A 25,163-nucleotide genomic window follows, 5' to 3' on the forward strand; every position below is an offset into this window, starting at 1 on the left:
GCTTTGTCACCTTTCCCTCATAAGAAATGTTATGATTCAGGTGTCTTTAGGCTCTGTTGAAGTTCTAGTGTAGAGTATTTAGAGAAATGGGGTGTGGGGAGGTTTCTGGGGCGGAGATGGAGATTGATTTAATGAGAGGCAGGAAACCTAGAGAATTGGTATGTACACACGTAGTGCACTCAGTTTTTCTTTATCCTTTTCCCTTATGTTCTTTAAATTCACATACATGTGGGTTTGGGGTATTTTTGTTTGTTGTTGTGGGTTTTTGTTTTTGTTTTTGACTATCCCACTCTCCAGCCCAGGCTGGCTGGCTGGGAACTTGTGGCTCAAGTGCTATTTGAGTTAATATCCCTAATTTTCTCAAGATATTACTAGCACTTTTATACTCACGGCCCTTATACACACCACTATCAGAGTATCTCATAAGAAGCCCCGTGGGAGGAAAGCTCTAGGCTCAGTATGTTTGGATAATACCCTTTGTCTCCTGGATTGAAATTTCCCATGCTAGTTTTATCTTTGGTTTAAATGTTATGTCTGGATGCCGTCCGCCCTACTTCATTCAGAAACAGTGGCCCTCTCTGAAGGTCCCCTTAGGTGTGAAAATCTTTAGAAGTCATCTCCTTAAACACATGGCCCTCTGTTTTCCCTAGTCCTTATCATGTGTCACTGCCTCCGCCCCGCCAGTGGTTCCATAGAGTAGTTTGACCCTGAGACCTGCTGGGGTTTTTTATTAACAGAAAGCATTATAGTTGTCACACATTCCCTGTGTACAGTGGAGTTTTTGGAGACTATGGCATTTATGTGTTTGCTATTAAGTACCTATAAGGTTTTCAGAGTAAAGTGGCAGTTTGTTATTGAGGGAGGAGAGTTTTTAAGAGTTTTTTCTCTATTTAAAAAAAAATACCAAGTTGTTCATGTGTTTTGGTTATCCCATGTTAAAATATTTTGGGGTTGGGGAGTCCAGGTTAGTTTTGGTTTGTGAACCTCCTGCCTCCAGCTTGCTAGATTGCAGGCATGAACCACCATGCCCAATCCAAAATGTCCTAATAGGTAAATATAACAGCGTCAAGGGTCATGAGGCCAAAACAAGAAGCACCAGGCCCCACCAAGTAGCTGGGGACTGAAGCCCCCTCAATAAGGAAACAACTGTATTCAGTTGGAATGAAGCTGCAAGTGCTGTTGCTTTCGTTTGTGGTTCAGAATAGTTACGTGAACCACCGGAGAGTTGAAGATTGTTGGGCCTTGTTCCCTGTGATTCAGCAGCCCCGGGATGAAGATCTAGTACGTGTCAAAGCATAATAATTTCCTATGTGAAAATACCTGTCTGGTTTGGCGTGTGCTTCTAGCAGCAATTACAGTTAGTGGTCAAAGAAGGGGAGTGCTATTTAAAATGCCAACTCGTTTAAAAGTTAAGGGCTAACGTGTTAACTAGATTCTCCGAATAAATCGAATGCTTGCAGCCGGCCCAAAGGCCAGGCTGCATCGTTCCTTTCCGGGCGGAACTTTGCGGGCGTTACAACTCGGCGCACCGCTGCTGCTGCGGCTGTGAGTCCAGTGCCGGAAGCTGCCCGCCGGAAGTGGCGCGCGCGCCTGCGCAGTGGGCTCGGGTGGGCGGTGGTGTGCCGGCTGCCCGGGTTCTTCCGAGCTTCCGTAGGGTTTCTGGCCGGTAGGCGAGGAATGGAGTTGGTGGGCGGCGGCGGCGGCTCCTCCTCAACTGACCCGCGAAGTACCTACGTGCTGAGTAACCTCGCGGAGGTGGTGGAGCGTGTGTTCACCTTCCTGCCTGCCAAGGCGCTGCTGCGGGTAGCCGGGTGAGGGCGAATGGGGCAGGGGACTTTGGTCCCCGTGGGTGGCGGCTTTGCCCAGACCGGGACCCCTGCACGGGTCTCCTGGCGTTCGGCCGCTGCAGCGCTGCTGACGGCGGGAACGACCCTCCCGGCGGCAACCTTTTGTGCTTTTGCGTCCCCAGAGTGTGCCGCCTATGGAGGGAGTGTGTGCGCAGAGTGCTGCGGACCCACCGCAGCGTGACCTGGATCTCGGGCGTGGCGGAGGCCGGCAACCTGGAAGGACATTGCTTGGTCCGCGTGGTAGCAGAGGCGCTTGAGGCAAGTATGGGTGTGTGCCGCCGACAGTCATTTGCAGGCCTGGTGGGCCATCTTTGAGAACTTTTTTAAAAAAATCACGGTTGTGATACATGCCTTTGCTTTTGCTAATTTGGGGGCCTTTGCTCGTGGTCTGGAAAGACTTTGTAATAGACGTCGGGTTTTGTAAGGGCATGCTGCGGTTTATTCATTATTAGATATTGAGCAATTGAAGTTTACAGGTGTTCACTGTTAAAACGCTCTGTTTTGCAAAGAAGGCATTTTTTTTTTTTTTGCCCAGGGTCACACACTAGAAGAACTAAATCTTCTACCTAAATACTTAAGCCACAGTCCTTTTCTCATTTTTATCCCTGGATCCAGGAAAGTATGGGGAGGTCAAGACAGATTATAGAGCTGATAGTGAAGCTCCGGTATCTCGGTGAGTGGCAGAGACCCTTGAGAAGAAATGGCCAATTTGATGGTCTATTACTCATTATCCTTTAGTATGTATAGTATGCAAACATGGAAGTTCTCGTCAACCACAATGCAGCCTCCAGCTTGGGAAATTATCATCGATGCATGTGTTGATTAGAGGTTTTTTGGTTTTTGTTTTGTTTTTGTTTTTTGTTTTTTGTTTTTTTTCAACGTAACACAAGCTGGAAATGGGGAACCTCAAGTAAGTGTCTTCATCAGATTGGCCTATAGACGGGTCTGTAAAGTGCTTTCTTGATTAATGTTTGGTGTGAGAAGGTCTAGCCCAATGTGGGCTGTACCGCCCCTGGGCAGGTGGTCCTGGGGTGTATGAGAAAACACTGAGCAAACCTTCTGCTTTAGTTTCTGCCTCCAGGTTCCTGCCTTGGTTTCCTTTAGTGGACTGTCACCAGGGATATGTAAGCCAAATAAGGAACTAAACTAAGATAAACATTACCTAGAAAGACCTCTGAAGCTGGCCTGAAGGGGCTCTCACTAGTCAAATATGAAATAATTTTAGCACCAAAATAAAAGCTGATAGGAACAAATACATCCTTCAGTAAGAGACTCCAAACATACTACTGTCAAATTTTTGGCTTCCCATTTATATTTTGCCCCAGTACTGTTCTTGATAGCAAAAGTATTCAATTCCCAGTGATTTTTGACTAAAAAAAACCACGTTTCTTTGATTTGTTTAGTTTACCAGCCTCAACACTTAAGAAAATTCAAAGTCAGTTAATTTGTAGAACATTCACAAATTGAGTGTGACTGAGGCTTATTAGATTTTGTATTTTTGTCAGGAACGATGGGAAAGCAAGGGTGTGTTCCTTTCCCGGCATCTTTCCATGTGGCCTCTGGTTTTCCTGTTTGCATATGCTGTTGTCTCTTATTCAAAGATATATCTGTTACTGTATCTGTTTTGTGCTCACCCTGTCTTTGGTTTGGCGAGTGAGCTCCCAGTCCAGCTCCACTGTCTTTTAGGGATGGCCTTTTTTTGGTACCAGATGTTTTTAGCTTGTTTTTTGCCTGCTTCATTCAAGAAATGAGTGGTTTCTCTAATAGTCCTGGTTTCTTTTAGTGGAAAATGGTATTTAGCATCGACATTCTGTACTGTGTAAATATTCACTGCTTTAGAGTTTGCTGCCTCTAGCTCAGATAGCCCATGTGTATGTGTATGTACGTATGTGTATAAGTGTATGTGTATGTATATGTGTATGTATGTGTGTATGTGTATGTATTTGTGTATGCAGATGCAGATGCAGTTCTTCCATGTTGTCAGGGTATTAGTTGCCCCTTGTTGAAGTCACTCAAAAAATATTTGTGTTAACCTGTATAGCTCACCCTCCCATTTAAATTCAAATCTCTAGATTACTAATACCTGCTTTCTCTAAGTAGGCTATATTAGTAAATAATGGCACGGGAAAAGTTTGTACATACTCAGTACAGATGCCTCCCCCATTTTTTGTTTTTTTAAATAGCCACATTTGAATCCTTGAATGAAGAGAGAGCTGACCATATGTGTATCTGGAACTATATTTCTGTCAGTACATGGAAAATCATGAGTTCCCTTACGTGCACCCAACCCAAATAAGATTTTGCCTCACTTCCTCTCTGCTCATATTTATATCTCCCTTTTTGATGGTGGGAAACCTGGCTCTTCAAAAAAAACCCAAAACAGATTTTATTTGTGTGTGTCTGTGTCTGTCTGTCTGTCTGTCTGTCTATGTGCATGTGTGCAGATGCCCATGGAGGACAAAAGAATGCATCATATCCTTTGAAGCTGGAGTTAGCAGCTGATTGTGAGTTGTATGAACCTGTGCTCTGAAAGGACAGCAGGCGCTCTGATCTGCCCAGCGTCTCTCCAGCTCTGGCCCTCATCTTTAATGTGTCTGTCCCGAGTATGTGTCTTTGGTTCCATGCTGTCTTGTGCAGGCTTTCTTCTTTGCTCCTTGGACTCTTGAACTTATACCCAGAAAGCTGGCTAGCATCTCCCAGGCCTGTTGGAGCATTGTTTCTCTCTGATACGTTGATCAAAACCCTACAGTCGCTGTTTTTAAAAATCTGTTATTTGGGAAAATTCAAAATACTAGCAAAGCATTTTCCACAGAAGTGTTCTTTGAAGCCTCATGTACAGCGAGGGAGCTTAAAACAACCTGCTGATTCATAAAAGAAGGATTAAATCATAAATCACAAGGTACATTCAGTGATGAGAAAAGCTTCATAAGGGGCTGGCGAGATGGCTTCGTGGTTAAAAGAGTCTGCTGCTTTTCCAGAGGACCCAAGTTCAGTTCCTAGCACCCGCATTAGTGGGTCAAAACTGCCTGTAGCTACAACTGATTTCTGAGGGCTCCTGTACAAGCATGGCACACACTTAGACATATATACAAGAAATAAAAATTTTAAAATGTTGGAAACATTAGATTATTTAGTGTAATCTAGATTAATATAAAGGAAGATTCATAAAGAAGCTAGAACATTAGTAAAAGTTTCCTGTGGGGAATAGGATTGTGTGTGTGCCTGTGTGTGTGTTTGTTTTTTGTTTTTTAATGCCCTTTTAAACTTCCTGTGATTGTTTGCAACTTTTTACCACAGTGGGCATTCTTCTATGGCTGTTAGTTTCATACATTGCAGTGGTTGTTATCTATAGAGAGTCTTAAATGATAACCCATAATTTGTCTCAAGGTAGCAATTTGACCTCTCTGAGCCTTAGGTTCTATTTCTATAAATTGAAAAGCGAGAACAATAATTCTCTTGTATTCTTACAGGGTTCTTGTAAGGATTAAACATGTTAAATGCATATAACATGTTAACAGTATCCAACTATAAATTTTCACTGGATGTTAAGAACTCTCATAATGTCACTATTAAAGTTTGTATAGTAGTAGCCTTAAACATATAAACTCATGGTGAGACAGAAGCCTGGTGTCTAAATCATATATGCTGCTTTCTCTGTGTTTTCCAAATCATCTCGTGGATGGAGTATTTTAATAGATATAAGGGAAGTTGATTAACTTCCTCTTAGAAATGCTTTGAACTTTTATGTGACAGCTTGCCCTTTGTAGCTTCTTTGAATAGTGTAGTGCCAGGTGCCTTATACTACAGTGAGTGTTTCATTTTGAGGCTTGTCATAGTCAGTTTCTAGTGAGAACTAGGAGGGGAAATGGAGTTGTGTGAGTGCCAGAAAGAAAGAATCTTGGACTCCAAGACGAGGCTTGTATATTTGTTTCAACATAGGATGCTTAAAGGCTGACTACTTGGTGAAAGTTACCCTGCTGGCTGTGGCTGAGGCAGGACCAGGCCCTGACTCCTTCATTAAGCAGAATTGCAGACTGAAAATAACCCACTGCCGAGAAGTGGGTCTAGGCATTCAGCAGCGTTGGAGGTGCTGGCAGGTCTGCCTAGCCATAGCTGAAAGGCAAGCAGCCTGAGTGTTGCTATAGTTTTGTCAAAAAGGATTTCCCCAAATATGTAAAAATTGTGTGGAATTTTAAATTGTGGCAACTAGTTACTTTAAAAAATGTCAGGTGAAACCAAGAATTTGCATCCATAGGTCATAGGTCTTACCCTATGGTCTTAGCCCACACCACAGTATTCAGTGTCTTTTATGAGTTTATCTAGAACCTACTCTGAAACATCTGGACCTCCCCCAGATTGCAAGGCTGCGAAGTTGTGCTCCATGGTCTTTATTCCATTCTGATAGAATACTTGAGAGAAATCTCCTTCCATTTAGTTAGCTGTCTTGACACTTGTCTGAAGAAGCCTGCTCAGTGGAAACAGGACACAAACAAGAATGGCGGGGCTGTAAGGATGTCACATGGACATCCCAAGTACAGAGGATGTGGCATCTAGGAGCAGGCATTGGGAGGTTTGCTCTAGGGTACCTTAACGGAAGCAAGTTGAAGGTGCTCGGTAGTAAGGGAGTCTGTTCAAGTGTGGGCAGGTCTGGGCATGGTAAGCTGGGAGCTGGCAGCGAAAGCCAGAGGGGTACAGCCTGTGCACCACCCCTCCCCCGTTGGGGTCCTCCTTACTGCTGTGCCTGTTCAGTACAGTGAGAGGCGCTTTAGCTGGTACACCAAATGTCTGTTCTAAAAGAGTAAATGAACTTCTTGAGTTTGACATGGAAAAACAACCCCACTGCTCAGTAAGTAAGCCGAGAAGCGTGGCAGTGACCATGGGAAGGAAGAGGACTCAGGAGGGAGGGAGGCGGCACCGCTGGTGCACTGAGACATACTTGGGGAGCACAGAAGCATTCAGACACTCTCTTTCTTTGCAGAATGTTCGCATCCTACCACGGACAGTTCTCTATATGGCAGACTCTGAAACTTTCATTAGCCTGGAAGAGTGTCGTGGCCGTAAAAGAGGTATATATAGAGAAGAGGGTTTCTGTTGTTTGTTTTGTTTTTGACATTGTCCCAGTCCTGAGAGCAAGCCTTCTGAGACTTTTGGGCCCCGCTCCTAGTACACAAGCCTGTGTCCGGCTCGAGCCGAGGAACCCTGTGTGTGCAGATTGATGTCTCACCTCCTGTACAAGTGGAACAAGGTTTTCAGAAAGATGTTCTTGTTTTGGAATACTTTAATCTTCCAGGTGTACGTCTTTTTATTAAAACGAGAGCCTGCTTTGGTTATCCAAGCCTGGTCATGTATAATGCAGTGCTACGAGGTTCCAAAGCCGTTCACAGACACTGTGCATTCTTGCCTTGCTAAGGGGAAATAGAGGCCGAGAAGACAAGATGGGGCCTTTGGTCCAGACTTTGCTCTGGACACTCTCTGACTTGACTCTGACTGGCTGGAGTCAGGTAGTGGTTGTGCTGCGACATGAACTGAATAGAAAGATCCAGTAAATAGCACCTCCCAGACTCAGTGCTGAGCCAGATCTGATGCCTTTGGGTAAAAGTAGTCTATGAACAAAGGGCAAAGGCAAACTGGTGATGGCAGAGGGTAGGTTTAGAATTTAAATCAAATGGACATGAGAATGGGGAAATCACTTATTTTAACCAAAATGTGCAGTGCCTTTCCCCAACCCCCCCCCTTTTCCTTCCTTCTTTTCTTCGTTTCTTCCTTCTTTTTCTTTGAAACAAGGTCACGTGTAGCTCAGGCTGGCCTTAAAACTGACTATACAGCCCAGGATGACCTTGAACTTCTGATCATCTTGCTTCTACCTTCAAGTGTTAGGATTGCAGCAGGCACCACTTTGGGGTTTATTCAGCACTGTGGCTGATGACGAACCCAGGGCTTCTTGCATTGGCTAGGACTCCACCAATTGAGCTATGCCCCGGCCTCATAACCTGTTTGATTGTTAAATATTGCTTTTTGCTAACACCGTCAGATTTGACAGTGAGAGATGGATATTTGATAACTGTGCTGCTGTATCGTTACAGCCAGGAAAAGAACTACCATGGAGACAGCGTTTGCCCTGGAGAAGCTGTTCCCCAAGCAGTGTCAGGTCCTTGGGATTGTGACCCCAGGAATTGTAGGTGAGAGACATTAACAGTTTCTTTTTTGTTTACTTTGATGTGGGGTCCCATAGATTGGTGAATAATTTATAGGTGAAAAGCACATTTACATTTCTGGTCATCTAAAAACAATAGCATTAATCATCCTTGTCATGGTGTTTGTTACATTGTACTTAATGTCTGTCAGGTTGTTGAGGTTCATAGTTCAGATCTCACGGCTGCTTAAGAGCAACATGTAATCCCTGACTTCCCTTAGCCACTCATGGGGAGGGAAGGATCTCATTCTCCCCACCCTAGACTAGGAAAGACCTGCAGCCCTTCCAGTCTGCTCAGTTCACCCACTCTTGCTCCTTGCAGGTAGCTTATCGCAAAGCTGGTGTCGCTCCTTACGTAACTGGACTAAGGCAGTAGCGGTGGCTGTGGCTTTCTTCACACTCTGAGTTGGCTTAAATAGCTGGTGGCCCTCGTGTCATTACTATTGCTGTTGGGGGCTACAGAGAATCAGAGCACTCATTCCTCACGTCTCTTTTCTTGTCTTTTCGTTACATCCACTGTGGCTTTCCTCGAACTCAGCCATGTTTCTCTTTTTAAGTTTTCTGCTATAGGAATGGGGTGGGCAAGGAAAGGCCAGCGTTGCGTGGCAGTCCTGCCTTCCCCAGTGAGTGGGTAGCAGTAGCAGCTTTCCTTTAGTGGCTGCCCTGTTCTGAAGCAGCTTTGACTTGGTGCTGCTTTATGTCCTTTATGTTTGGGGCTAAAATACCATTCCCTCTGCTCCAGTCAGGGTGTGGCCACCAGTGTTTGCTGGGTCCTCTTCATGCTGGCTGTGGTCATTGAAATAAGAGTGGCCCCCATAGGTTCATATACTTTTGAGTGCTTCGTCTCCCGGGAGTGGAACTGTTCGAAAGGATTACAAGGATGAGGAGGTGTGGCCTTGTTGGAAGTTTGTCATTGGGGATGGGCTTTAAGCTTTCAAAAGCCCATGCCAGGCCCAGTCTCCTTCTCTGCCTGCAGGTCAGGATGTAGCTCTCAGCTACTTCTCCAGCACCGCCCTTGCCTGCCTCCATGCTTGAACTGTGATGATCATGGACTAAGGCTTTAAAACTGTACATAAGCCCCGAGGTAGATGGATGCTTCCTTTTGTAAGAGTCGCCTTGGTCATGGGATCTCTCACAGCAATAGAACAGTGACTGAGGCACTGGTCTTACTGGTTTCTGGTCTTCACGGCTAGTCCTTTGAGCCTAGCTGTTTCTTGACTCTTTCCTGACAGGCCCTGCCAAAACCACTATTCTGACTTCTTCGGTGCTAGGTTAGTTTTGCCTGGTCAGTGTCATATAAATGGTTGTCCTCTTTGTGTTTTGACTCTTTCACTCAATATAAATATTTTTAACATGTTTTTGAGATTCATTTATTACATTTATCAGTAATTCCTTTAAAACTTAAGTGAGTGTGCTCGTGCATACGCTTGTGTGTGCATGGGGTACTCAGAGGGTTGTCAGGTATCTTCTTCAGTTGTTCTTTTGAGACAGGGTCGCTGAACTTGAGGCTCACTGTTTAACTAGACTGGCTGGCCAGTGAACTTGAGGGATTTGCCTTCCTCTGCTTCTCCCATTGCCTGACCTTCGTGCTTGTCTGGGGGTCAGGTACGGGGAGAAGACTCTGCTCTTCATGCCCGTACAGCAGACATTTTACCAGCCACGCCAGGCTCCTAGCCCTTTATTTAGTGTTTGAGTCATTCTGTGATATAAATGGGACAAGATTTATTTTTCCATTCTTGTTTTGATAGACTCTTGTTTTTCTTGTCCTAGGTATTGTGAATGAGGCTGTCACTTTTTGTATAAGTTTTAAATTTCTCTGGAACTTAAGAAGTGGACTTTCTGGGTCTTAGCACTGATGTATATTTAACTAAAAAAGAAGTGGCTAGTTTTCCAAATTTCTACCGTTCTGTACTCAGCAATGTACAAGGGCTGTGGTTACTGAACATCCTTGCTCTTGGGTCACAGCTTATGAATATTAGCCAGGCTAGTGTGTAAAGATGCTTCTTTGAGTGTTTTCTTTGAAGCTCTCTAGTGACTAGTTGTGTTTGAATACCTTTGGTGCGCTTACTGGGTACTTGTATGTTGGCTTGTGACCTGGCTGGCTCCCTCTGCTGGGGTTTTAATTTGGACTGGCCTGCATCTGCTCACACATTTAAACACTTGAGGTTTCCCTCTTGGGCTTGTAGGGTTGTTTGTTTTGCTGTTTGAACGAAATGCTTGCCAAATGTAGCCGTGGCGGGGACTTGCTGAGTTTACAGCTGAAGGGGGGAGGGTCATGTGGCAGAGGCTTGAGGAAGCTGGTCACACTGTGTCCTTCCTGAAGGAGCACAGAGTGACTGCTGCTGCTTGGCTGAAGGACTCCAGGCTCTGGAATGGTCTGCCTGAGGTCATAACCTGATCTACATCCCTCAAAGTGCCCATGTCCTGTCAAGTTAACCAGTGAGACACCATCACAGGCCTGGTCATAAACTTGAATCTTCCTTTTCATGTTTTAAATTCACACTTACCGTGTGGGGTTTGTCTTCCGAGTTTTTCTCTGAATACCACCCCCACCCCCTTAGGTTCTGGTTTCTAGAAACTTAACACGTAAAAAGATTGATGTGTGTGGCGTTTTGCCTGCGTGTGTACCTGGTGCTCCTGGAGGCCAGCAGAGGGCATCAGACGCCCTGGAACTGGAGTTAGACAGTTGTGGCCAGCCATGTGGGTAACCGGAAGTGAAGAACAGCAGTTCCCTTCATCTCCACTCAGCAATTGCAGGCAGTTTGGACACTTGATTTTTCTTTTTATAAAAGCGGTTCTTTCTGAAGATATTTGAAAGTACGGTGTAGGGATCACCACCCTAATATTGCCAGGGACTTTGTTTACTCTAAGATCACTGCTTGATAAGAGCCTAACCTGCAGTTGGGAGGGTGCTGTGGGTTGATTAAGGCTCTTACTAACTGCATTTCTATTGGACGGCCTCCTGAAATGTCCTTTTCTCCCTAGTGACTCCAATGGGATCAGGTAGCAATCGACCTCAGGAAATAGAGATTGGAGAATCTGGTTTTGCTTTATTATTCCCTCAAATTGAAGGAATAAAAATTCAGCCCTTTCATTTTATTAAGGACCCCAAGAATTTAACACTCGAACGACATCAGCTTGCTGAAGTGGGTAAGTTGTTATTGACTATTTAATTTTCTTGTTCTTTTGAGATAGGGTCTCACTATGTAGTTCTGGCTGGCTTTGATCTCAGAGACTTTCTTGTCTCCTGAGTGCTGGGGGATTAAAGGTGCATGCCATACACCTGACATTGTTATTTATTATTAATAGCTCATTCTGTTGATTAACTTGTTCTATTTTAATTCTGGCCAGCTAGCAGCTGCTAGGCTACTGTTGACAAGGCTGGTGATTGGTAGAATTGGTTGCAAATTGTTTTCTTTGCTACGAAGTCCTAGCTGACCTGAGATGAACATTTTTTTATAAGTATTCTGTTGGTAAGCTTGTGTATGTACCATGTGTGTGTCTGCTGCCCATGGAGAGCAGAAGAGGACATCAGATGCCCTGGAACTGGAATTATAGACAGTTGGGAGGTAAGGTACATGCATGCATGCATTTAATTGTAGTTGAATTTTGAAGGGATTTTTGATCTTCAGTAGGCTCTTACCAATAATTTTGCCTTATTTTTGTTATTTAAAGCAGAAAAACTTAAGTTTTTAAAACTGTTCCTAGTAACCATTTATGATACAAGTTTTTAGAAGAAAAAGTTGGCGTTTAGGAGAGAAGGCATGAACTTGGCAAAGTGTTAGGAAATGAACAGTCAAGATTGCTCCAGAGTTTGAGAAAGCAAGTGTGGTTGAATTTGAAGTAGGTCTAGTGTCAGGCTTTGATGGGGAAACTTGTTAAAGTAGGCAACTAGCTACTCCAGCAAAGCAGTTGTGAAGACTTCTCCTCATCTACATCTGCAGAGTAGATGATTGGGCTTAAACTATCATTGTGCTCATCAAAATTACTTAGCGATAACCCTGCATCTGTGTGCAGATGAGCTAGCCTGAAGACACACCTCCATATGCATCAGCACTCAGATGTGTCACTTAGGAATTCCCTCTGATCACTTCCATGCTGCTAATGTTCAAGTCAGCAGTTGAGTCCTTGTACCTCTGCAGGTTAGTTATGCTTTACAGACAAGGAGATAGGTTTGGGAAAGTTAGGCTTGTCCCAGCGTAAAGACTAGCAATGGAAAAATGCTGTAACAGCAAAGGGAAGTTTGGGTTGATGGCTCAGAGGACGGAATGTCCCCACTAAGAACAGCTTTACTGTCCTGCGAGTGTAATCAGGAAGTGAGAGGGGCTGGTGGAAGGGGTAGTGTTGCTGGAGAGCTTCTCTCCAGGTTTCATTAAGCCCCGCAGTCCCACAATCCACATATAAAATAATCGCTCAGACATTTATATTACTTATAAACTGTATGGCCGTGGCAGGCTTCTTGCTAACTGTTCTTTTATCTTAAATTAACCCATTTCTATAAATCTATACCTAGCCACATGGCTGGTGGCTTACCGGCATCTTTACATGTTGCTTGTCCTGGCGGTGGCTCCAGTGTCTCTCCTCCTTTTTCCTGTTTCCCCAATTCTCCTCTCTCTTTGTCCCGCCTATACTTCCTGCCCGGTCACTGGCCATCAGTGTTTTATTTATATAGAGTGATATCCACAGCAGGGTAGGACAGAGCAGTAAGTGTGGGCAGCTAAAGCTGGGGGCCCTGCACATGGCCTCAGTGGAGAAGAGGGCTGGACAGGTGCAGGCCCTCTGTGCCCTTCCGGGTGGCTTCCGGACTTCACTGAGAGTACTTTTCCTTTTTCCCTGTGCACAGATATTGCAGGTGCGTTTGTGGGGAGACCAGAGGTTGACGTCAGGGGCGCATGTCCTGCAGTGTCTCTTAACACTGACTTCTCTTGAATAGCCATGCCATTGTCCCAAGCTAGTCACTCCTGGCAGTGACACTCTTGTTTCTAAACTAGACTTGACTGTTGCGCCTCAGCTTCTTCCTACTCAGAATGTGTCCTACTAAAGAAAAGGGTCTTCTCTCAATGTGCCAGGCTCATCTGTAAGAGGGAGGGCCCTTCAGGACTGCCAGTGTGCTTCACTACACAGAGACTTAGAACTTGAGACTCTGCCCCAGCCAGTTCTAGCTGTCAATAATTGATGTCTTGGCAGCGGCATTGGGGGGAGCTACTGCCCTGTGCTGTGACCCGAAGGTAAAGTTTCCTAGAGTTCAACACAGAAAAGAATTCCAGGATGAGCTGCTGTGAAGCAGAGTTGGAGTTTATTAAAAGGAAATTTTTTAATATAAATTTCAGCATGGGGGTTGAGAGAGATTTGGGGAAAGTGGATGTAGGCTGCTCCGAAAAAAAAGTCGCATGTCATTGTCTTTACACGTCATTAAAGGATTGCCAAGAAGTTGAACTGGAATCACAGAATGGTTCCTGGGATGCTGGACAGGCTTACATTTGCTAAGACAGAGCTCGAGGTCACTAGCATGGAGTTAGGTGTTACTGTGCTGGGGTCCTTGATTCATCATGGGCGGAGCCTGAGCACTGTGGTGTGCCATGCTCCCTTCCCTTCCCATCTGGCCTGCTTCATTCAGTCTTGCTGAGTGATCCTGCCTCCTATCACGATGGAAGGCATGTGGCTGAGGTAAACAGAAACGTTGGTGTAGTTAGGGGCTGTATTTTCTTCTGTCCCAGAAGCCACCTGTTTGTAATACTGGCCGGTTTCAAAAGAATGCTGTGAAAACCAGCTCCCAGGGACTCAGGTGAAAGCTTGGAGCTCTGGGCTGAGATGCTGCTGGCTCCCCGGAGTCCTGCTGCCTGCACGTGGTAGAGCTGCTTAGACCGCATTAGAGACTCCGGGCACTGGCATGCATGGAATCGGGATGTGGAGCCACCTGACATGGTCCACCAGGGCTACTCTTCAGTCTATAACCGTGTCCTTGCTTGGGTGAGGCGTTGACTGGATCACATTCAAATAGCTTTTATTACTGGAACCAAGAGCTTCAGCGCTACACGGCGTGCACTGGTGCCGGTCAGCAGGGGTAACTAACAGCTCATCGGGTTGAAGGATGCTTATCTGTCTCCTCTCTGCAGGTCTTCTGGATAACCCTGAGCTTCGAGTGGTCCTTGTCTTTGGCTATAACTGCTGTAAGGTGGGAGCCGGCAATTACCTGCAGCGAGTAGTCAGCACCTTCAGCAACATGAATATCATCTTGGCTGGAGGCCAGGTGGACAACCTGTCTTCCCTGACCTGTGAGAAGTAAGTCGGGGCACTTTGCTTTTCTCCCCTGGGTAAATGGAAATTTCAGGTTCTCATTACTTGGGGTTTTTTCAAACAAATTTGAGGAATCAGTGTGGCATTGTATGCCTTCAATTCCAGTACTCTGAGGAGGCAGGACCAGCCTGTTCTACATTGATGACTTCCAGGCTAGCCAAGGCTACAAAGTGATACCCTGTCTCAAAAAATACAAAAGAAAAGGAATTGCTAGTGTACCAAATCATTTCATTTTGCTGTTGCCAAGAGGTCACTGAACACAATTCTGCGCGCAGTCGAAGAACTAAACTTGTATTTATTGTCCTTTAAGAACATCAGAGTTGGGCTCCTTCAGCAGTGCCTGTTGATGTATTTTACAGCTCTGGTCCTCCTTGTGATGTTGCTCCTGCAAACAAAGAAGTCATTAAGGCACAGGGCTCTTATTTCAATGTAGTTTCAATAGAGAGTTGATTGCTAATTGTGGGATAAAGGTTTCAGAGAAGTAAATAAGGAAGACTAGGTTTTGAAAGTGAAATAAGGAAAGGGGGAACTGAAGTGAGGGTGAAGCAGCTTGTTTTAAACAATTTTCAGTGGCCTTTGTGTGGAAGTCATTGTGGATGATCTGAGAATAGACTGACGCCGGGGTCTGTGCATGCGCTAAGGTGGACATGGGCTGCTGCAGAACTCCTGCTGTTGGAAGCTCGCAGTGGGGCCTTGCAAGCTCATCTTTCTAGACAGTCACTTGAAGATTGAGTGCTGTGTCAGAAGCAAACTTCAAAGATGATCTCTGTGGCTCACAAATTCTCTCTTGATTAGACTGTAGCCATTTAAAGTTTTCCCACGTTTCCTGGAGGAGGTACATGGGTCAAGTGTTTGTAACAAAACTCGTCAGGCTCTAACACTCAGGGTGGGATGGCATCTCCCTCCTCTTCTGGGGAAGAGCAGCCTGTGGGTATCTTACTGGCATCCTTTGGCCTTCAGTTTGGGAAGTATATACTAGATTTTATTTACTCTGTGTGTATGTATATGCACCACTGGGGCTTGGTGCCTGACTATCTTAGTTTCTTGCTAACCCAGAGACTCTTGTGCATTCTGTAGATTCAGTTGTTGATAAATGTAATGGAGACTTAAGATGTGTGTTTCTTCCCAATGAGTGTTCATTATATGCCTTATAACTTTTACTGGCATGCACATTCTTTTGTAAGGACAGAATATTTTGATTAAAAAAAGTCTTAACAGGGCTGAGGAGGCACTTGACATCAGGGCTGACAACATGAGTTCAATCCCCGGGACCCACAAGGTGGGAAGAGAAAGGACTCCTTCGCCCTCTGTGGACATGCTCACCCAGCCAGTAGAAAGAGGGTTTTAGAGATGTGTCTGCACATGAGTTGCCCTCAGGAACCAGAGGTATTAGATTCCCTGGAGCCACAGGTGGTTATGAACCACCTGATGTGGGTGCTGAGAGTCAAGCTGGGATCTCTGTACGAGCAGACCACGATCTTAACTTCTGAGCCATCTCTCCAGCTCCTCCCCTCCCCCCAGTTGTGAAGTTTTAAAATTCAAACTCAGGCTCAAAGCAGTAAGCAAGACAGGAAGCATTGCAATCATAGTTCTTTAAAGGCTAGTCAACAAAAAGCTAAAACCTGCAGAATCGAAAATTATTCTCCATGATTTTATATATAATATTGTATTTGGTTTTTTAAGAAACAGTCCTGGAACTCACTTTGTAGACCAGGTTGGCCTCAAACTCAACAGATACCCGTCTGCCTCCCTGAGTGCTGGGATTACATGTGCCACCACACCTGGCCCATAATGATATAGTTTTTAATACATCTTTTTCATAATTTACCAGTGGTGGGGGTGAGATGGGGAAGATGCCTTTATGTAGGTGTCATGGGATGGGGACATCCGTTAGTGTCAGTGCTCGCCAGCACCACCACTACAGAGCTGGTGGGGTGTCTGTGTTGGCAGATATAAACCTACCAGGTTCATTAGAAGGGGCAGAGAGCTGGTTGCTGGGTAATACTAATCCAGGACGAGCTTTTGTACTAGCTTTGTGTTTGTGGCTGGAAAAGGCAGCTGTCCACCTCTTTTTGATCTGCCTGTTTTTAATAACAGTTTAGTTTAATCCTTGTCTGAGGATAGATCTCAGACTAAAGTGTAAGTTGTCAAAGGCAGCAGCTCTCTCCTCCCTAGTTAATCACGAGGTGTTGATGGTTTTGTGTTTGTTTCCAGGAGCCCTCTGGATATTGATGCCACAGGTGTGGTTGGACTGTCATTTAGTGGGCACCGAATCCAGAGTGCCACAGTTCTCCTCAACGAGGACGTGAACGATGTCAAGACTGCTGAGGCGGCCATGCAGCGCCTCAAAGCAGCCAGCATCCCTGAGGAGAACACCATTGGCTTCATGTTTGCGTGTGTTGGTCGGGGAGTCCAGTACTACAGAGCCAAGCGGAATGTCGAGTCTGATGCATTTAGAAAGTTTTTTCCTAGTGTCCCCTTATTCGGCTTCTTTGGAAATGGGGAGATTGGATGTGATCGGATAGTCACTGGGAACTTTATTCTGAGGAGGTGTAGCGAGGTGAAGGAAGAGGACTTGTTCCATAGCTACACAACCATCATGGCGCTCGTTCACCTGGGGGCCTCTAAATGAGAGTGGCTCCCACAGATGTAACTTTGGGGCATTGCCTTTTTCAGAAAAATGGAGACTTGGGATGTGAGTATTTTAAGCAAAACTAGCTCCTTTTGTTTCGTGGCTTTGAGTGATGCTCTGAGATCACGATGGGCTGAGTTTTACTGTAGATGAAGGACAGCTTTGTACACACAGATCCAGAAGTGAAGCTGGGGTCAGACGCAGGCAAAGCCAATGTGACCGAGCGTCCTGGGAGGAGCAGGAGCCCTCCAGGAGATGGAGGGTGAAGACCTTGTGGTGGTCGGTGAACTTGTAGCAGAATCATGACCTTATTTTCCTTAATAAAGGAGAAAATTAAAGATACGGTTGAGTCTCTCTGCTTCTCAGAAGCTGGAACAAGTATTACTGACTTTTTAACTTTTCTGATAAAGAACTGCCTTTGTTTTCATACTGTATGAAGTGACTCTCATAGGTAAGTTAGCATTTTCCTCTTCACAGTAAGGAGGCTGCAAGGGAACAATCAATCTTTTTCACATAGTTCTGAAAATGATATCACCGTATTTTGGTTTTCTACCAATAAAATATACTTGAAAACCCACTCAGCTAGTGTATGTCTATTGCTTTTGATGAGAGAATGAAGAATGTTAACTACTTCTTCCTCAGTGAGAACCTGGAGCTGAGGGAGAAGTGTGAGAGAATGCCAGTTTGCCCCGAGCATCGAAGCTCACAGAGCGTGCTGTGATGGAAACTTTGATTTTCAGTTACTCACATGCCTGTATTTCTCAGTACACACTGTGTTCTGTGTTCTTAATGGTGGCATGACCTTTGTTTGCTCTTGGTTTGCTCCTTACTGCTTGGAATCTGGGCAGGTTGTGAGTCACCTTGGACACCGCAGAGAAGTCAGCACTCCATTGTGGACAGGACCACAGGAATCCTGGGTGTCTGCACTTCTGTTGTTGTACCCTCATGGACCTATGCTGCCTGTTTCTAGACTGTTCCATAGGGCAGAAGTTAATGTGGATTTGCACCAGGTCTTTGTTGTAGGATATACTTACAAGGTAACTGATGAGTGACATTTTTGTAATCGTCAGTGGTTTGTACTAAAAGGACACTAGGTAATTGTTAGGTAAAATAATTGCTGGTTTGTTTTGGAAAAAAAAAAGTCTAGAAATGGCAGCTGCTACAGATACTTATAAAGCTGCGAAAACAATCACATTATAAAAAAGCTGGTGTAAACACAACGGTGAAGGCTCAGATGCCCCACCAGCAAGGCTTTGAAAGCGCTGATTTCTCTGTATACTTCCAAATGAAAACGGAGCTGGGGCTCTACTTTGTTTGAAAAGGAATACATTTCCATTCCCTTGGTTGTAGGAAAAGGGAAGTGGGACCTTAAATGGAGGTGCAGACAGGACCCAGCAGGCCAAATGCTGGTGTGACGAGGCCGTGTCCAGTAGGAGGGAGGCCTTCCTGCCTTAGCTTTCCCAATTGTGTGTAGACTGGATCAAGATCCAGAAGGCCAGCAGCAAAAGAGAGTGCTTTGTGCTGCTAATTTAACAAAATGAGCGTGCCAGGAGTTACAGTAGAAATGAAGACATCTGAGTGCTGTCTAGACAACTGGTGGAAATTTTCAATAGAAAAAAAAATGAACATCACTATAAATTCAGTTTTGACGGAAGCAGAAGACTCCAGAACCATGAAAATAAAGGTGATTGACTTGATTTTTCAGTTGTAGACTGGTTGGGTTGGGTTAATGTTGGCTTGGAAATGTTAATGATGCATAGTAGACTCTATAGTAAAAATCCTATGTTTAACAGGCAGAATAACAGTGTTGCTGTGTAGAGTTACCAGAGAGTTATTTTAATATTGGCCCCTTTCAGCGGGTGAGCAGTGGTAAGTGCCAAATGTGTTGTTTTGTAATGGATATTTCACTTCCGCCCTGTGCCACATCTGGAGATAGGTTTCTGGAACTTGTGCTGATATAAAGTAAAAAACCCCTGGCAGAAGGCGTCAGTAAAGTCATGCATGTTTTGGAGTTAAGAGTGTGGAACATTTGCATCTATAAGTGTTTGTCCTGTGTTTTTGCTCAGGTCAGTAACAGACAAAAAGCATGATGGTGTTGGTTAGACTGAGAAACAATTTGAGACCACTGTTTTAACATTTTTCTTACTGTCCAGGATTCAGTCACCGTGCGTTTACCCAGTACACATACCTAGTCCACAGTCTCCCGATGCTAGAGTTCGAGACAGGAGTGAAGCACACTGACCAAAGAGACATCAGCGGAAAGATAATGAAGACTCTCCCAGCGCTGTTCCTTAGCAGAGACGGCAACAACTAGAAGCCAACTGTCAGGCTCTAGAAAACAGGTTCATCCAACGAAGAGAAAACTCAGTCAAGAAAATCCATCTTCAAAACGGTAGCTAGATTCTGTGATGTTTTCAGCTCCTCCCCCTTGTGACAGTGATTTTTAAAGCTGTAGAAGCCAAGGTCTCATTCATAAACGGGATGAAGTGGAAGAGACCCTACCTGTAGATTTGTGTACATCTGTAACCCCTCTAGATAGTACCCGGGGTGCTAATACAAGGTGCTTGGTTGGTTGGATTTGTTTGGTTTTGCCTCACTTGGGAATTGGTGGGCACTGCTTGTAAAAGCTGCAAGGATCACAAATGCCAGAGTCCAGAGAAGATGGGTGGAGATGGAAAATTGACCATTTGAGGGGAGACACTGGGAAGTTAGGACGTTCAGCCACACGTACAGAGGCTTTAGAATGGCACAAATGTCCAGAGAAGTCACTTGTTCCAAAGATCTAACACCGTGACCTTTCAACTGTGCCTGCTCCCTAAGCTCAGTGAATAACTAACTACATGGCAAAGGGTTCCCCAGCCCGGTTGGAGAAACTGGTGTAAAGGGGGATTGCTGTATTAATAGTTGAATACAAGGGGAGGGGACGTCAAATGAAGGGTCACACAAAAAGGACACTCTAAAAGGCTTAGAAGTAAACACAAGTGGGCGATATCTTTTGTTAAACAAACCAGCAAACATTGAGATAGAGTGGAGGTGGGGTGGGGTGATATTGTTAAAATGATGACATACCCAAAATGAAAAGTAACAAGCACTCCGAGGAACAGAGAAATGAGGTCTGCTGTTCAAAGAATCATCAAGATAAACACCAGCAAAATGGCTCAGCAGGTAAAGGTGCTTGCCACCAAGACTGACACCTGAGTTTGATGTCCACGACACAGGATGGAAGAGCAGCACTGACTGATGGAAGTTGTCCTTTGACCTCCACACATATGCTGTGGCATGCATTTGAGAGTTTGAACACAGATGATTGCAAAGGAAGCAAGATAAGCTGGTACATTCTCTAACGAAGTCCAACATTAAGAGACTTAAGTATGCTCACAGGAATTACAGGAAAGTGATAAGGGACAGAATCAGTGTCTACAAAGAAAGGATTTATGAAAAGCTTCCCCTGCCTACCCCCCACCCCCCAAAATGACCTCACCAGAGACTTTCAGAGGCCACTGGGGACAGGAAGGAACAATGAGGAAGAAAGCTGGAAGCAGAAGAGTATAAACGGGTGAACCCAGCATGAAGGATTTGTGGGGCAGACAGACAAACCACTGGCCAACACAGCACTCTTGTTTTCAAGGAAAAACAGGAAAGCCATTTGGTAAAAATTCTTTTGTAATTTAAAAAAAAAAAATCACAACTATAAGTTGAGGGAAACGACACCACCATGAAAACACCCACGGTGAACTTCCTATCTGTTGGACAGGCTTCTCTTCTAGGATGGGAAGAAGGATGTTTGCCTGCACCATTGCCAGTCAACATGGACTGATTGGAGCAGATAAGCAAGTGAAAGAAAGGCATCCACCATATAAACAAACAAAAGAAAAAATGCACATGGTCATCTTACTACGTGCTGAAAAAGCCATGGACAAAATCCAACACCCCTTCATGAAAAAGATCTTGGAGAGGTCAGGGATACAAGGAACATACCTACCATAATAAAAGAAATACACAGCAAACTGACAGCCAACATCAAATTAAATGAAGAGAGAAACAAAGTGATTCCACTAAAATCAAGACAAGACAAAGCTGTCTACTCTCTCCATTTCTACTCAATATAGTACTTGAAGTTCTAGCTAGAGCAATAAGACAACAAAAGGAGGTCAAGGGCAGATACAAATTGGAAAGGAAGAAGTCAAACTTTCACTATTTGAAGATGATGTGATAGTATACATAAGTGACCCCCAAAATCCTACCAGGGAACTCCTACAGCTAATAAACACCTTCAGTAATGTGGCAGGACACAAGATTAACAAAAAAAAAAAAAAAAAAATCAGTAGCCCCCCTATATACAAATGATAAATGGGCTGAGAAAGAAATCAGAGAAACATCACCCTTTACAATAGCCACAAGTAATATATCTTGGGGTAACTCTAACCAAGTAAGTGAAAGACCTGTATGACAAGAACTTAAAGTCGTTGAAGAAAGAAATTGAAGAAGAAAGCAGAAAATAGACCTTTCATGCTCTTGGATAGGTAGAATTAATAGTAAAAATGGCAGTCTTACCAAAAGCAATCTACAGATTTAATACAGTCTCCACCAAAATCCCAACACAATTCTTTACAGACATCGAGAGAACAATACTCAACTTCATATGGAAAAACAAAAAACCCAGGATAGCCAATACAATCCTTTACAATAAAGGAACTTCTGGAGGCATCACCATCCCTGACTTCAAGCTCTACTATAGAGCTAGAGTAATAAAAACAGCTTGGTGCTGGCATAAAAACAGACATGGATCAATGGAATCGAATCAAAGACCCTGACAAATCCACACACCTATGAACAGCTGTTTTGTGAAAAAGCCACCCAAATTACACAAAACATCGTCAACAAATGGTGCTGGCGTAACTGGATGTCAACATGTAGAAGGCTGCAAATAGATCCATATCTATCACCATTCACAAAACTGAAGTCCAAGTGGATCAAAGACCTCAACATAAATCCATTTAAACTGAACCCGATAGAAGAGAAAGTGGAAGTAGCCTTGAACGCATTGGCACAGGAGACCACTTCCTAAATATAACACCAGTAGCACAGACACTGAGATCGACAATTAATAAATGGGACCTGCTAAAACTGAGAAGCTTCTGTAAGGCAAAGGACACAGTAAGACAAAATGACAGCCCACAGAAATGGGAAAAGATCTTCACCAACCCCACGTCTAACAGAGGGCCGATCTCCAAAATATATAAAGAACTCAAACTAGACATCAAAATATCAAATAATCCGATTTAAAAATGGGGTACAGAGCTAAACAAAATTCTCAACAGAAGAATCTCAAATGGCGAAAAGACATTTCAAGGATTGCTCAACTTCCTTAGTCATCAGGGAAATGCAAATCAAAATGACTCTGAGATACCATCTCAAACCTGTCAGAATGGCTAAGATCAAAAATACTGATGACAGCTTATGTTGGAGAGGATGTGGAGCAAGGGGAATACTCTTCCACTGCTGGTGGGAGTGCAAACTTGTATAGCCACTGTGGAAATCAGTATGGTAGTTTTTCAGAAAATTGGCAATCAATCTACCTCAAGATCCAGCAATACCACTCTTGGGCATATACCCAAAGGATACTCCATCATACCACAAAGACACTTGCACTACTATGTTCGTAGCAGCATTATACATAATAGCCAGAACCTGGAAACAACCTAGATGCCCCTCAACTGAAGAATGGATAAAGAAAATTTGGAACATTTACACAGTGGAGAATTACTCAGTGGTTAAAAAAAAAAAAAAAATGGCATCATGAAATCTACAGGCAAATGGATGGAACTAGAAAAAAAATCATCCTAAGTGAGATAGATAACCTAGACCCAGAAAGACAAACACAATATGCCCTCAGTCATAAGTGGGTAGTAGATGTAAAGCAAAGGATAACCATCTACAACCCATAGTCCTAGAGAAACTAGGTAACAAGGAGGACTCTAAGAGGGATGCTTAGATCACCTTGAGAAGGGGAAATAGGGGCTGGAGAGATGGCTCAGAGGTTAAGAGCACTGGCTGCTCTTCCAAAGGTCCTGAGTTCAATTCCCAGCAACCACATGGTGGCTCACAACCATCTGTAATGAGATCTGGTGCCCTCTTCTGGCTGCAGGCATACCTGCAGGCAGAACACTATATACATAATAAATAAATCTTAAAAAAAGAGAGAGAAGGGGAAATAGATGAGTTCTCCTGGGTAAACTGGGGGCGGGCAGGGGAAGGAGATAGGGGATGGGAGCATGAGGGATTGTGATGGCTGAGTTGGGGGAAGGTCAGAGAGGGAGATCAACAAAAGAGATCTTGATGGAAGGGACCATTACAGGGTTAGGGAGAAACCTGGTGCCAGGGATAATACCAGGAACCCACAAGGATGACCCCAGCTAAGACTCCTGGCAATAGTGGAGAGGGTGCCTGAACCAGCCTTCTGTAGTCAGATTGGTGACTACCCTAATTGTCATCAGAGAGTCTTCATCCAGTAACTGATGGAAGCAGATACAGAGAGCCACAGCCAAGCACTGGGCTGAGCTCCAGGAGTCCAGCTGAAGAGAGGGAGAGGGATTTAAATAAGCAAGGGGGGTCAAGATCATGATGGGGAAACCCACAGAGATAGATGACCCAAGCTTGTGGGAGCTCATGGACTCTAGACTGACTGCTAGGGAGCCTGCATGGGACCACCTAGACACTCTGCATGTGGGTGACAGTTGTGTAGTTTGGTCTGTTTGTGGGGACCCTAGCAAGGGGACCAGGATCTGTCCTTGGCACATGAGCTGGCTTTTTGGAATCTATTCCCTATGATGGGGTGCCTCACTCAGCCTTGATGCAGCGGGGAGGAACTTAGTCCTGCCTCAACTTGATATGCCATGCGATGTTGACTCCCATGGGAGGCCTTACCCTTTCAGAGGTGTGGATGGGAAGATGGGTAGAAAGGAGGTGGGAGGAGAGGAAAGAGAGAAAACTGTGGTTGGTATGTAAATTAAATTTTAAAAACTTAATAAAAAAACAGTGGCCTGGGACTTACACAGGTCTCCAAAGAAGATACATAAATGACTAGCAAGCACTGGCAGTGTGGTCAACTTCACTGATGCACAGAGAAACTCAAGTTAAACCCCAAGGAGACATCACCCCATTATGACAGTGGGTGTCTTCCCTCTCCCTGTCTCTCTTTCCCACTCCCCTCCCACACATGCAGTAACACAGATGCATAAGAAGTGTTGGACCCCGGACTGCCGGTAAGACTGTAAAGCGGTGGATCTGTCAGAGAAAACACTATGGTCCTTGTCAAATTAAGCACAAGTTACAATTTGATCCAGAAATTCTACTCGGAATGTAATATTTTCAAATAAAAGCAGGGGTCGATGGTATATATTGAAACATCACTGTTTACAGAAAGTCAGATTGAAAATAATACAAGTATCTTTGCATAGTATACAGAATGTAATACATCTGCACTGAGTAATACTGAACTGTTATTAAAAGAGTGGGATTTTGGTTAAGTATAGATGAGCTTTGAAAATATATTGAATGAAATTAGCCGGTTACAAAGGACAAGGAGTATATGTGTCCAGTTACTCTGTTGGGTTTGAGGGGGACTTACATAAAGGGGGACTTAAAGAAGTATAAAGATTCGGTGTGGGATGATTGAAATGCCCTGGGGAGTGGTCGTGGTTGTGGCCCTACACAGAGTGAATGCATTTCAATGCTGTTGAGCTTTACTCTTCCAAGTGGTTTAAAACACTAAATCTCCTTGTATGGACTAAGCTGGCCGTGAACTCACCGAGATCCACTGGTCTCTGCCTCCCAAGGGCTGGGATTAAAGGTGTACGTTATCATCCCAAGTATTAGTACATCTTAAAATTTTACAGTTGAGCTGAACTACCCTGGAAGTCCTCTCTGAGGACTAACTAGTACTGAAACCCTAGGCAAGCTGCCTCAGGAGAAAAGCAGTCAATGGTCCTGTCCAGCTTAGCACTTATAAACAAGCAGAATGGCAAGATATCTTGAAAGATACAACAGTGGTATTTAAATCCTGGGAACAGCCATTTAGTTGGACTTAAGGCTTGCTCGGTAAGGAACTGATGCTTGGCTCTGTAAACCTAGCTTACAACCTGTGGGTGATGAGCTATGGACCCTAGAAGAGGACCTGCTACTACCATCTCAC

At 44.4% G+C, this 25,163-nt stretch overlaps 2 protein-coding genes across 4 annotated transcripts in view; one reads left to right on the forward strand and one right to left on the reverse strand.

Annotated features, from left to right (window-relative positions):
- Positions 1 to 1,585: 1,585 nt before the first annotated feature.
- Positions 1,586 to 17,546, forward strand: Fbxo22 (F-box protein 22). The gene is made up of 7 exons (XM_006971567.4): positions 1,586 to 1,811; positions 1,970 to 2,105; positions 6,826 to 6,913; positions 7,931 to 8,026; positions 11,026 to 11,190; positions 14,157 to 14,322; positions 16,552 to 17,546. The coding sequence occupies exons 1-7, from the start codon at positions 1,678 to 1,680 to the stop codon at positions 16,967 to 16,969; spliced, it is 1,203 nt and encodes a 400-aa protein (XP_006971629.1). The 5' UTR covers positions 1,586 to 1,677; the 3' UTR covers positions 16,970 to 17,546.
- The window catches only part of Nrg4 (neuregulin 4), a 79,875-nt gene continuing 68,029 nt past the window's right edge, over positions 13,318 to 25,163 (reverse strand). For 2 of the 3 annotated variants that reach the window (XM_076576315.1, XM_076576313.1), the window contains 2 exons: positions 19,158 to 19,418; positions 13,318 to 14,722 (listed from right to left, as the gene is read on the reverse strand). The gene's annotated coding sequence lies outside the window, so the exon portion shown is untranslated. The remainder of the gene's footprint in view (positions 14,723 to 19,157; positions 19,419 to 25,163) is intronic. The other variant, XM_042280969.2, reaches the window with a different exon arrangement.

This window comes from Peromyscus maniculatus, chromosome 7 (assembly GCF_049852395.1).
Source record: "Peromyscus maniculatus bairdii isolate BWxNUB_F1_BW_parent chromosome 7, HU_Pman_BW_mat_3.1, whole genome shotgun sequence".
Taxonomy (NCBI): Eukaryota; Metazoa; Chordata; class Mammalia; order Rodentia; family Cricetidae; genus Peromyscus; species Peromyscus maniculatus.